This window comes from Danio rerio, chromosome 20 (genome assembly GCF_052040795.2).
Source record: "Danio rerio strain M-AB ecotype USA chromosome 20, GRCz13ab, whole genome shotgun sequence".
NCBI classification, from domain to species: domain Eukaryota; kingdom Metazoa; phylum Chordata; class Actinopteri; order Cypriniformes; family Danionidae; genus Danio; species Danio rerio.
Window position 1 is genome coordinate 59,164,025 of NC_141040.1, and position 13,593 is coordinate 59,177,617.

General features: G+C 39.0%; 1 protein-coding gene across 3 annotated transcripts in view; it reads right to left on the minus strand.

Annotated features, from left to right (window-relative positions):
• Window positions 1-11,128, minus strand: part of entpd5b (ectonucleoside triphosphate diphosphohydrolase 5b) — a 22,229-nt gene extending 11,101 nt beyond the window's left edge. Inside the window, exons 1-5 of one of the 3 annotated variants that reach the window (XM_087298879.1) lie at window positions 8,039-8,242; window positions 7,388-7,856; window positions 7,012-7,258; window positions 5,657-5,736; window positions 5,375-5,518 (exon numbers count right to left, since the gene is read on the minus strand). In XM_087298879.1, the coding sequence (XP_087155005.1) occupies window positions 5,375-5,518; window positions 5,657-5,736; window positions 7,012-7,258; window positions 7,388-7,441 (525 nt within the window). In that variant the 5' untranslated portion in view covers window positions 7,442-7,856; window positions 8,039-8,242. Of the gene's footprint in view, window positions 1-5,374; window positions 5,519-5,656; window positions 5,737-7,011; window positions 7,259-7,387; window positions 7,857-8,038; window positions 8,243-10,648 lie in introns of those variants that run through there. The other 2 variants (XM_087298881.1, XM_087298880.1) reach the window with 2 other exon arrangements.
• Between the last annotated feature and the right edge of the window lie 2,465 nt (window positions 11,129-13,593).

Genomic DNA, 13,593 nt, shown 5'->3' on the forward strand with positions numbered 1-13,593 from the left:
CAACTCTGTTACTCGTCATCTCTGTTACCGTCAACTCTGTTATCAGTCAACTCTGGTATTGTTCATTGTCATCATCAACTCTGTTATCGTCAACTCTGTTATCGTCAACTCTGTTATCCGTCAACTCTGTTATCGTCAACTCTGTTATCCGTCAACTTTGTTATCCGTCAACTTTGTTATCCGTCAACTCTGTTATCGTCAACTCTGTTATCCGTCAACTTTGTTATCCGTCAACTTTGTTATCCGTCAACTCTGTTATCGTCAACTCTGTTATCGTCAACTCTGTTATCGTCAACTCTGTTATCGTCAACTCTGTTATCGTCAACTCTGTTATCGTCAACTCTGTTATCCGTCAACTCTGTTATCCGTCAACTCTGTTATCCGTCAACTCTGGTATTGTTCATTGTCATCATCAACTCTGTTATCGTCAACTCTGTTCGTCAACTCTGTTATCGTCAACTCTGGTATTGTTCATTGTCATCATCAACTCTGTTATCGTCAACTCTGTTCGTCAACTCTGTTATCGTCAACTCTGTTTTGTTCATTGTCATCATCAACTCTGTTATCGTCAACTCTGTTATCCGTCATCTCTGTTATCCGTCAACTCTGTTATCGTCCACTCTGTTATTGTCAACTCTGTTATCATCAACTGTAATTGTCAACTCTGTTATTATCCATTGTTATCATCAACTCTGTTATCGCTAACTCTGTTACTGTCAACTATGCCATAGGTAGTTGGTAGATAATTGTAAAGCCTGCCGCCACAGCTGGAAAAACCCCTAGAGGAAACACTGAACTCTGTTACTCGTCAACTCTCTTACTGGCAATTCTGTTACTGTCAACTCCGTTACTCGTCAACTGTAATCGTCAACACTGTTACTGTCAACTGTTATCGTCAACTCTGTTATCGTCAACTCTGTTACTCGACAACTCTGTCAACGTCAACTGTTATTGCCAACTGTATTACTCGTCAACTGTTACTTGTTGACTGTTATCTTCAACTCTGTTATCGTTAACTCTGTTTCTCGTCAACAGTCAACTCTGTTACTCGTCATCTCTGTTACCGTCAACTCTGTTATCAGTCAACTCTGGTATTGTTCATTGTCATCATCAACTCTGTTATCGTCAACTCTGTTATCGTCAACTCTGTTATCCGTCAACTCTGTTATCCGTCAACTCTGTTATCCGTCAACTCTGTTATCGTCAACTCTGTTATCCGTCAACTTTGTTATCCGTCAACTTTGTTATCCGTCAACTCTGTTATCCGTCAACTCTGTTATCGTCAACTCTGTTATCCGTCAACTTTGTTATCCGTCAACTTTGTTATCCGTCAACTTTGTTATCCGTCAACTTTGTTATCCGTCAACTCTGTTATCCGTCAACTCTGTTATCGTCAACTCTGTTATCCGTCAACTTTGTTATCCGTCAACTTTGTTATCCGTCAACTCTGTTATCCGTCAACTCTGTTATCGTCAACTCTGTTATCCGTCAACTTTGTTATCCGTCAACTTTGTTATCCGTCAACTCTGTTATCGTCAACTCTGTTATCGTCAACTCTGTTATCGTCAACTCTGTTATCGTCAACTCTGGTATTGTTCATTGTCATCATCAACTCTGTTATCGTCAACTCTGTTATCGTCAACTCTGTTATCCGTCAACTCTGTTATCCGTCAACTCTGTTATCCGTCAACTCTGGTATTGTTCATTGTCATCATCAACTCTGTTATCGTCACATCTGTTCGTCAACTCTGTTATCGTCAACTCTGGTATTGTTCATTGTCATCATCAACTCTGTTATCGTCAACTCTGTTATCGTCAACTCTGTTATCGTCAACTCTGTTATCGTCAACTCTGTTATCCGTCAACTCTGTTATCCGTCAACTCTGTTATCCGTCAACTCTGTTATCGTCAACTCTGTTATCGTCAACTCTGTTATCGTCAACTCTGTTATCGTCAACTCTGGTATTGTTCATTGTCATCATCAACTCTGTTATCGTCAACTCTGTTCGTCAACTCTGTTATCGTCAACTGTTTTGTTCATTGTTATCATCAACTCTGTTATCGTCAACTCTGTTATTGTCAACTCTGTTATCGTCAACTCTGTTATCGTCAACTCTGGTATTGTTCATTGTCATCATCAACTCTGTTATCGTCAACTCTGTTCGTCAACTCTGTTATCCGTCAACTCTGGTATTGTTCATTGTCATCATCAACTCTGTTATCGTCACATCTGTTCGTCAACTCTGTTATCGTCAACTCTGGTATTGTTCATTGTCATCATCAACTCTGTTATCGTCAACTCTATTATCGTCAACTCTGTTATCGTCAACTCTGTTATCGTCAACTCTGTTATCCGTCAACTCTGTTATCCGTCAACTCTGTTATCCGTCAACTTTGTTATCCGTCAACTTTGTTATCCGTCAACTCTGTTATCGTCAACTCTGTTATCGTCAACTCTGTTATCGTCAACTCTGTTATCGTCAACTCTGGTATTGTTCATTGTCATCATCAACTCTGTTATCGTCAACTCTGTTATCGTCAACTCTGTTATCCGTCAACTCTGTTATCCGTCAACTCTGTTATCCGTCAACTCTGGTATTGTTCATTGTCATCATCAACTCTGTTATCGTCACATCTGTTCGTCAACTCTGTTATCGTCAACTCTGGTATTGTTCATTGTCATCATCAACTCTGTTATCGTCAACTCTGTTATCGTCAACTCTGTTATCGTCAACTCTGTTATCGTCAACTCTGTTATCCGTCAACTCTGTTATCCGTCAACTCTGTTATCCGTCAACTCTGTTATCGTCAACTCTGTTATCGTCAACTCTGTTATCGTCAACTCTGTTATCGTCAACTCTGGTATTGTTCATTGTCATCATCAACTCTGTTATCGTCAACTCTGTTCGTCAACTCTGTTATCGTCAACTCTGTTTTGTTCATTGTTATCATCAACTCTGTTATCGTCAACTCTGTTATTGTCAACTCTGTTATCGTCAACTCTGTTATCGTCAACTCTGGTATTGTTCATTGTCATCATCAACTCTGTTATCGTCAACTCTGTTCGTCAACTCTGTTATCCGTCAACTCTGGTATTGTTCATTGTCATCATCAACTCTGTTATCGTCACATCTGTTCGTCAACTCTGTTATCGTCAACTCTGGTATTGTTCATTGTCATCATCAACTCTGTTATCGTCAACTCTATTATCGTCAACTCTGTTATCGTCAACTCTGTTATCGTCAACTCTGTTATCCGTCAACTCTGTTATCCGTCAACTCTGTTAACCGTCAACTCTGTTATCCGTCAACTCTGTTATCGTCAACTCTGTTATCGTCAACTCTGTTATCGTCAACTCTGGTATTGTTCATTGTCATCATCAACTCTGTTATCGTCAACTCTGTTCGTCAACTCTGTTATCATCAACTCTGTTTTGTTCATTGTTATCATCAACTCTGTTATCGTCAACTCTGTTATTGTCAACTCTGTTATCGTCCACTCTATTATCGTCAACTCTGTTTTGTTCATTGTTATCGTCAACTCTGTTATCCGTCAACTTTGTTATCCGTCAACTTTGTTATCCGTCAACTCTGTTATCGTCAACTCTGTTATCGTCAACTCTGTTATCGTCAACTCTGTTATCGTCAACTCTGGTATTGTTCATTGTCATCATCAACTCTGTTATCGTCAACTCTGTTATCGTCAACTCTGTTATCCGTCAACTCTGTTATCCGTCAACTCTGTTATCCGTCAACTCTGGTATTGTTCATTGTCATCATCAACTCTGTTATCGTCACATCTGTTCGTCAACTCTGTTATCGTCAACTCTGGTATTGTTCATTGTCATCATCAACTCTGTTATCGTCAACTCTGTTATCGTCAACTCTGTTATCGTCAACTCTGTTATCGTCAACTCTGTTATCCGTCAACTCTGTTATCCGTCAACTCTGTTATCCGTCAACTCTGTTATCCGTCAACTCTGTTATCGTCAACTCTGTTATCGTCAACTCTGTTATCGTCAACTCTGGTATTGTTCATTGTCATCATCAACTCTGTTATCGTCAACTCTGTTCGTCAACTCTGTTATCGTCAACTCTGTTTTGTTCATTGTTATCATCAACTCTGTTATCGTCAACTCTGTTATTGTCAACTCTGTTATCGTCAACTCTGTTATCGTCAACTCTGGTATTGTTCATTGTCATCATCAACTCTGTTATCGTCAACTCTGTTCGTCAACTCTGTTATCGTCAACTCTGTTTTGTTCATTGTCATCATCAACTCTGTTATCGTCAACTCTGTTATCGTCAACTCTGTTATCCGTCAACTCTGTTATCCGTCAACTCTGGTATTGTTCATTGTCATCATCAACTCTGTTATCGTCACATCTGTTCGTCAACTCTGTTATCGTCAACTCTGGTATTGTTCATTGTCATCATCAACTCTGTTATCGTCAACTCTATTATCGTCAACTCTGTTATCGTCAACTCTGTTATCGTCAACTCTGTTATCCGTCAACTCTGTTATCCGTCAACTCTGTTATCCGTCAACTCTGTTATCCGTCAACTCTGTTATCGTCAACTCTGTTATCGTCAACTCTGTTATCGTCAACTCTGGTATTGTTCATTGTCATCATCAACTCTGTTATCGTCAACTCTGTTCGTCAACTCTGTTATCGTCAACTCTGTTTTGTTCATTGTTATCATCAACTCTGTTATCGTCAACTCTGTTATTGTCAACTCTGTTATCGTCCACTCTATTATCGTCAACTCTGTTTTGTTCATTGTTATCATCAACTCTGTTATCGTCAACTATGCCATAGGTAGTAGGTAGATCAAGGCCTGCCGCCACAGCTGGAAAAACCCCTAGAGGAAACACTGAACTCTGTTACTGTCAACTCCATTACTCGTCAACTGTTCTCGTCAACACTGTTACCGTCAACTGTTATCGTCAATTCCGTTACCGTCAACTCTGTTACTGTACCCTCTGTTACTGTCAACTCCATTACTCGTCAACTATAATCGTCAACACTGTTACCGTCAACTGTTATCGTCAACTCTGTTATTGTCAACTCTGTTATTGTCAACTCTGTTATTGTCAACTCTGTTATTGTCAACTCTATTACTCATCAACTCTGTTACTTGTCGACTCTGTTATCATCGACTCTGTTATTGTCAACTCTGTTATCGTTAACTCTGTTACTCGTCATCTTTGATATCGGTCAACTCTGTTATCGTCAACTCTTTTATCGTCAACTCTGTTATCGTCAACTCTGTTATCGTCAACTCTGTTATCGTCAACTCTGTTATCCGTCAACTGTTATTGATCTCATTTGTTGCGTATCACTGCAGTTTAAGCAAAGTAACACCAGCTGTACCTCCTCCAGCAGTGCATGGGCTTTAGCGGCGGGCAGCAGTCTGAGTCCAGCGGTGGCTCTGAACACCAGCGGCGTCCGCTTCCACTCCAGTGGAGGAACTGTCTTCTTAGCCACTCGCAGCAGCTGACGCACTGTATGACCCGCCTGCACACACACATCAGCACATGAATGACACAAACACACACACAAGCACATGAGTGACACGCACACATCAGCGTATGATTGACACACACACATCAGAACACACACATGCACATGCACACACAGGCTCATCATACTCACAATCTCAGGCATGTCTGCATATGCGGAGAGTCCGGGCTTCATGGAGTGGAACATTTCATTGTCCAGTACTGGCAGTCCATCTGAAGCAGAAACACACAAGCACACTGCAGTGTTTATTCACATCAGCACCACTACACACACACACACACACACCAATGATGAAGCATCTGAAATTGAATACAAGTTCACAACAATACTTTAACAAACATAACTTACAACCTTTAATTTCAATACAATAAAATAAAGAAATAACCAGCGGAATAAAACAAATTTACTATTTAATACTGTGAAAAACTATCTTCGCCAGCGTTGCTGATAAAGCTAAATGTCTAAATTTAACATTATAATCTAGCACAACACATTTTACTCTCATTTTTAATTAATGATTCAATAATTCACTCATTAAAACTTGTTCAAAATCCTTCATTACTAGATGAAGGAGAAGAATTAATCAGTGACACATTTTTGCTGGTAGTTTGTCGACCCCTGTTGGTTAATCAATGTAATTGCTACAACTTTCATTTTGAGCGTTATGTAGCATTAGACTGATGATAATCTTTATTATAAACATCCGTATTTACAAGCCCAAATCAGAAAAAGCTTGCGACAGCATGGAAAACACAAATAAAAAGAAAGCAGTGATTTATAAACTGACTTGTATTTCACTGCAGACAACAAGCACACACAATATTTGATGCTTTGTCCGGTCAACTTCACTTCATGTGTGAATCTCCATCCTCTCCTGCCATTCAGAGCTCAACACACTCCAGAAACAGAGACCGCAGCAGGTGAACTGCTGAATAATGATGTGATGTCCACAGGTGATTAGGATCTGGTCATCAAGAAAGGTCTAGTCCTTTAGCAGCAGAGATGGGCCGAGGATCACCAACAAATACGAGAGAAAATGACTGAGATGTTCAAACACAATGCTCCTCAAAGAGAGAGGTGAAGACATGTGGATATTTCACCTTCAACAGTGCAGAACATCATTAAAGATTGAAGGAATCTGGAGGAGTTTCAGTGCGTAAAGGACACGAGCGCAAGCCTAAGCTGAACAACCGTGACCTCCGACCCCTCAGGGGGCGCTGCATCAAGAGTCCTCATTCATCTATAAGCCAGATCAGCACATGGGCTCAGCGGGAAACCTTTGTCAAGCACCACAATACAGAGTCACATCCACAAACGCCAGTTAAAACTGCCCTGTGCCAAAAGGAAGCCCTATGTTAACAGTGTCCAAGAGCACCGTCCACTTCTCTGGGCTCGGAGGCATCTGGGATGGAGCATCACACAGTGGAGATGTGTACTGTGCTCAGATGAATCAGGTGTGATGTGTTTGTGTGTGTGTATTTTCTAACCTGGCTCTCTCTGGATGAAGGTGTAGACGTGGATGCGTGTGCCGGTGCTGCCAGCGTCAAACATGATGCCGTAGAAGATCTGAGTGGAGTTTGCAGGACGGCTGAGAGATGGCAGAGTGTGTCCAAAACGCACCGAGAAATCAGCAGCAGAGGAAGAAGAAGGAGGAGAAGAAGAAGAAACAGACGAGGACAGCAGGAGGAGAGTCCAGACGGGCAGCAGCCAGAACATCATCATCTTCATCACCATCTGCAGACAAAGAACAGGAGCCAGTCACACCGAGGAGCTTATATAGCACACACACTCCAGCAATCAGCACAATCCAGCAATCATCAGATCACCAGCACACACACACACACTTGAACACACACCACAAACCTGTCCTAAATCCGCCAGAGCTGCAGACAGAGGTGCAGGATACAACAGGTTCATGATCCATCAGCAGCTGATGTAGATCACACACACACACACACACACACGTTACCATACACAAACACATACCACACAAACACACCACACACACATTAACATACACACACATATTAACACACATCCCACACACACACATTACCTACACCCAATCAGACACACCCATGCACTCTCTCCTACACACACACTCACAGATCACAAACAGTAACATACACACAGGCACATTAACACAATGGACCACACACATTAACATATATACACTCACACACAGCAGGTATGTTTTTGTGAATTGTGGGGACATTCCATAGGTTTCTGTTGTTTTATGCTGTAAAGTGTATTATCCATAGGGATGCAACGATTACAGATTTTGGTTGTGCAATTAAAGTCTGAGGAATAATCACGGTTATCATGATTATATCTATATATTTTATCTATCTATCTATCTATCTATCTATCTATCTATCTATCTATCTATCTATCTATCTATATATATATATATATATATATATATATATATATATATATATATATACATATACATATATATATATATATATATATATATATATATATTTATGCATTCATTGATTTTAAAAACACTGCTAGTTTAGAAAATCACATGAAAACTGCTTATATTTTAAGTGTGATTTATTACTGCTCCGTAACCAAATAATACAACACCAAACAATAATAAAAAACAAACAATAGTCCAATTCACTTTGGACTTAAAAATAAGTGAAAAAAGTTTTGGCATTTAAACATAAGTAAAAAATTTTACACTGAAAATAAATGTCAATGAATAAATAATTTAAATTAATAAATAAAATTTAAATAAATAAATTTAAAATAAATAAAAATTAATTAATTAATTTTAAATATATAAAATAAATTACAATAAATAAAATTTAAATAAATTAATAAAAAATTTAAATAAATTAAAATAAACTAGATAATTCAATGTAAATTAATTAAAAATAAATGAAAATAAATAAATAAAATTTAAATAAATTTATTTTTTTTAAATAAATTAAAATAATAAATAAATAAAATTAAAATAACTAAAAATAAAAATCTATAAATAAATGAATACATAAATACGTAGTATTTGTGTAATGTAAATTTAAGTTGCATATTAGCTAAGTATTTCCCTCTTACAGTAAAGAAATGTTTTCAAAGGAAGCTGAACCTTTTGATCAACTATATAACAAAATTGTTTGGTATTTTTCATTTCGTATTTTTCCTTTTGTTTTTTCTCAGTGTAGGGTGCTCGCAGCATTCTATCAACTAGTAGGTGCGTCTACAAAGCACGAGTCTGTCGCTCTATATATGCAAGCCATGCGCGTCCATTGGAAATAACGAACTTGCACATGCAAAAGATGCGATATGTGACTGGCCCTTAGTCAATAGCTTGAGCCATAGTTAATCCAGTGTGCATGATGTACAAGCTCAGAGCGTCAAACTAGCACTCAGTTGGCATCACTTTAAGTTGCAGCAGTTTTGTTCCATGCAGAAACAAGGTGTTGAGAAGCTTCACGATTAATTAACTGTGACGAATTATAGCGCGGTTAATATTGAAATCGGTTAATCATTGCATCCCTAATTATACACACATATTTCACAAACAGTGTGCAGATTTATTTGATGAAAAAAAACTCAGATCAGCTACGTCCTCATAATTCACCCTATAATAACACCTGTGTCATACCTATGACATTACACACACACCTGTACTCATACATCACACACACACTAGAGCTGTGCAATAGGATAGTTCATATCATTCATTCGTTTTCTTTTCGGCTTAGTCCCTTTATTAATCAGGGGTCGCCACAGCAGAATGAACCGCCAACTTATCCAGCATATGTTCTACGCAGCGGATGCCCTTCCAGCTGCAACCCATCACTGGGAAACACTCATACACACTCATTCGCACACATACACTACGGACAATTTAGCCTACCCAATTCCCCTGTACTGCATGTGTTTGGACTGTGGGGGAAACAGGAGCACCCGGAGGAAACCCACGTCAACACGGGGAGAACATGCAAACTCCACACAGAAACACCAACTGACCCAGCCGAGACTCAAACCAGTGACCTTCTTGCTGTGAGGCGAACGTGCTACCCACTGCGCCCACGTGCTGCCACAGTGCATATCTTATGGACCAAATAAAAGGATTGTTTCATATTACACTCCACTGCTCATCTAGTGGCGTGGTAAAACACACTGTTTACACAGGTCACGGCACAGACAGGAGAGTGGCAATGCTCACACTGCAGGCAAATGTGGCCCAATCTAATGTTTCTTGCCTACACGCGACTCAGATCTGCATTTGTCATGACAGTGTGAACAGCCCGAACCACGTGGAATCTGATCTTTTCGATTCAGATGTGTGCCACCTTCATATGTGCTATTAAATCAGACACAGATCTGACGCTCTGCAACATAAGGCAAATAATTTGTCCCAAAAAGTGAAGGTTGTTTAGGGCTGTGCAATCTGGGGAAAATATCTAATTGTGATTTTTTTTTTAGATATCGCAATTTCGATTTGATTTGTGATTTATTTTGTAGTCAAGCTTCAGCTCAATAATCTGTACCAGCCTGATCTCACGAGAAAACCTAAGTATTTTACGTTTTGCCAGTTTAGTGGCTAATTCGTACAAATTCGTACGATTTCAGTTGTACGAAATTATACGATTTTAAAAAGGAGGCGTGGCACCTAACCCCACCCCTAACCCCAACCGTCATTGGGGGATAAGCAAACCGTACTAAATTGTACAAATTAGATCGTACGAATTCATACGAATTAGCCACTAAATGAAAAAGTTACGAATTTCTGTGAGATTGTGTTGTCTGTACCGTAGCTTCCTACAGATAAATGAATGTTAGTTAAATAAAAATGAAAAGGGAAAATCCCTTATTTTCACATCCCAATGTTGACAGAGGCCGTTCATTCCGCTGTGGCGACCCCAGATTAATAAAGGGACTAAGCTGAAAAGAAAATGAATGAATAAATGAATGTTGACAGGTATGGCTCTAACACACACACACACACACACTAAAGAATTGCTCACAAACATTACCACTAAAACACACACACACACACACACAATTTTTCTATCTCTCGCGCTGTCTCTCTCTCTCTCTCTCTCTCTCACACACACACACACACACACACACACACAGAGAGAGAGAGAGAGAGAGAGACACTCGCCTCAGCTCGGTGTGGTGTTCTCCGTCAGCAGGGTTGGTGTGGCAGCAGCTGCTGGGCTCCAGATGCCGATGATCATGTTGATTTTGACCGCAGCAGAATCAGCACTCGCGGCTTTGCTGAACTCTCACATTCTGCGTGTTTCTGTCGGTAAACAGCGCTGATCTCACACTTTATTCTGCGTGTTTCTGTCGGTAAACGGCGCTGATCTCACACTATTCTCCACGGCGGTTTAGTCTTATTATAGTTGTTTATGTGCTGCTAACAACACCTCGCTAACTCGCTAAACTCACTCGCAAACTTTCCTGCGTCAATTAAAACTCCACAAAACTCGATCAGACTGTTGACACACAGGTCAGCTTCTGAATCCTGAAGGTCAGTGCCGTATTTCTGAGGAGATTTAACGCATTTATTGACGGTTTATCATTTCACGGCGCCGGTGTTTGACTGAAGCAAGTTAACGGCTCCGGCTGAACTCCACTTGATTGACAGCAGCAGGTGGTGACGCAATGCCGTGTGGGCGTGTCCAGAGGTAAAGCGCGCAAAACCAGAATCAAAACACGTCAATATGATAACATTACTGAAATCAACATGGCACACAGTACGAGGTGTAGTGTTTACAGAGGTTTTGTCTTAGTTCTAGTATTTATATATAAAAGCATCTTTTAGTCAGGCAAAAAATGTAGTCTTGTTTTACAGAATTTTATCAAAATGAACAGGCTTCGTGACTTTACCAAGACTTTCAAAGTTTCATGTCATGTCTACATATACATGTTAAACAATAAGAAAATCAGTGTACGTTTAATTTTTATAGCATATTGTAAAACATGCGACAATCTATTAAGTTTACATTGATTTTTAAATGGGTGGCACGGTGGCTCAGTGGTTATCACTGTGGCCTCACAGCAAGAAGGTCTCTGGTTTGAGTCTCGGCTGGGTCAGTTGGTGTTTCTGTGTGGAGTTTGCATGTTCTCCCTGTGTTGGCATGGGTTTCCTCCGGGTGCTCCGGTTTCCCCCACAGTCCAAACAAATGCGCTATAGGGGAACTGATCAACTACACTGGCCGTAGTGTATGAGTGTGTGTGTGTGTGTGTGAGTGAGAGTTATTTGAGTGAGATGAGTGAGATTATTTGACTGCAAAAGAAACTTACTTTAATTTCTGTCAAACAGAAAATAGTTAAAGACAACTAACACACATTTTGAACACATCAAACATCTTGAGCATCCTTTAACACACAAAAATTACAATGATGATGTAAATGACTGAAAATAGAACAAAGTGCACTAATGACATGTGAAACACGACAAATAGTTCATCACATTATTAATAAAAATCTATTTAATCATCAGTAAACACTGCATACAGGTTAAATAGGTACTGTAAGCATCTATATTTACCCAATATTAGCATTTAAATATATATTCAAGTAAACAGATATTTGTTTACATTTCCATGACTTTCCCAAAACCTTGTGGGTTTATCTGTTTACCCAAAATATATTCCATGATTGTACAAACCCTGAATTAAGTTTTCATTTAAAATAAGCAAAGGAATTGGCCAGTGGTGTAAGAAAAATAAAGTTATTTCAAACCAAAAACAAGATGATTTCACTTCCCCCATTGGCAGATTATTTTACTTGTTTTAATTAAAAACTCACCATCTTTGACTAAGTATTGTTGAGAGCAAGACAGTATTTTTTGCTTGTACTCTTTGAATTTTTATATATTTGGTCTAGAAGCAAAATGCAAACTTCTTTGCAGTGTTGTCACTAAGGTGGCCCCTCCCTAAAGGGATAACACACACAGCTTTCTGCCGCTACCTGCCGAGTGAATATAAGTTTCCGGGAAATGTGGAGGGTTTTTTCTCTCATTCGCCGTGCGGTAGCAACACTGCATGAAAAATACACGTTTCCAGCAATTCCTCAAATCAAATATCTCATTTGTCACGAGGGGCATGAATGAAATTGCTGAATGAAAGAGCCAAACTGCAGTTAAAGTCCACCATTCAATAATTTGCCAAATGACTCGATTACTGATGTCCATGTAAACACAGTCACTGTCTTTCTCCCAAACCGACTCTCCCATTTTTGTGCAAATTTTTACAGACCATCCCTCTTTTGCTCCTCCGACACGCCTACTTTCCTGACATTTTCCACAGTAGAGGTGTGGAAAAACCCTGCTGAAACAAGGGGGTTTCATGACCCTTTAAATGCTTAAATAAATATACTAATAATAATAGAAAAATCATATGATCAGTTAGTCCTGACAGCATGTTTTTGAGTCATTTAAACTTATTAAACTAAGTCAATCATGTTTAAACTTAATTTTATAAGTTACGCAAGCTTTTTAAGTCTGTTTAACATTATAAGTTCAATGAACTCATAAAGTTAATTTGATACATTTAACAATTGAAGTTAACCAGAATTTGTTTTTACAGTGTACATTGATATGATTTAATTGAATTAAAAACATATTATATTTGTAAGTCATTAAGTTTCCTAGTGTTATTTCATTCATTTTTATCTATTTAGTTTACATTTATATATATATAGAAATGTGAAATGATTTAAATAAATAAAATAGCCCCAGCCAGGATTTTTTTTTACATCTAAAATTATTATTATAATTTAATCGTGACCTGTTTAAAGCCAGATGAATTACATCTTCTGAAGCCATTAATTTTTTATAACTCAGCCCCTCTCAGATTTTGAGACACCGAGTGTTGAGATAACCTGCATGCACAGGAATGCCATGTTCCCTGTCTGAAGCACATCTTCCACATCTGAGTTTCAGCTGAGGATGATGCAGCTGTAGAGACAGCACATCATGATAAATAACTCAGATGCTGCTTCAGACAGGCTTTAATTCACTGAAAAGCATTTAAACCCGATCCGAATTCGGCGCAGGTCTCTCTCGTCTCCACAAAGGCGTTTTCTCTGACGAA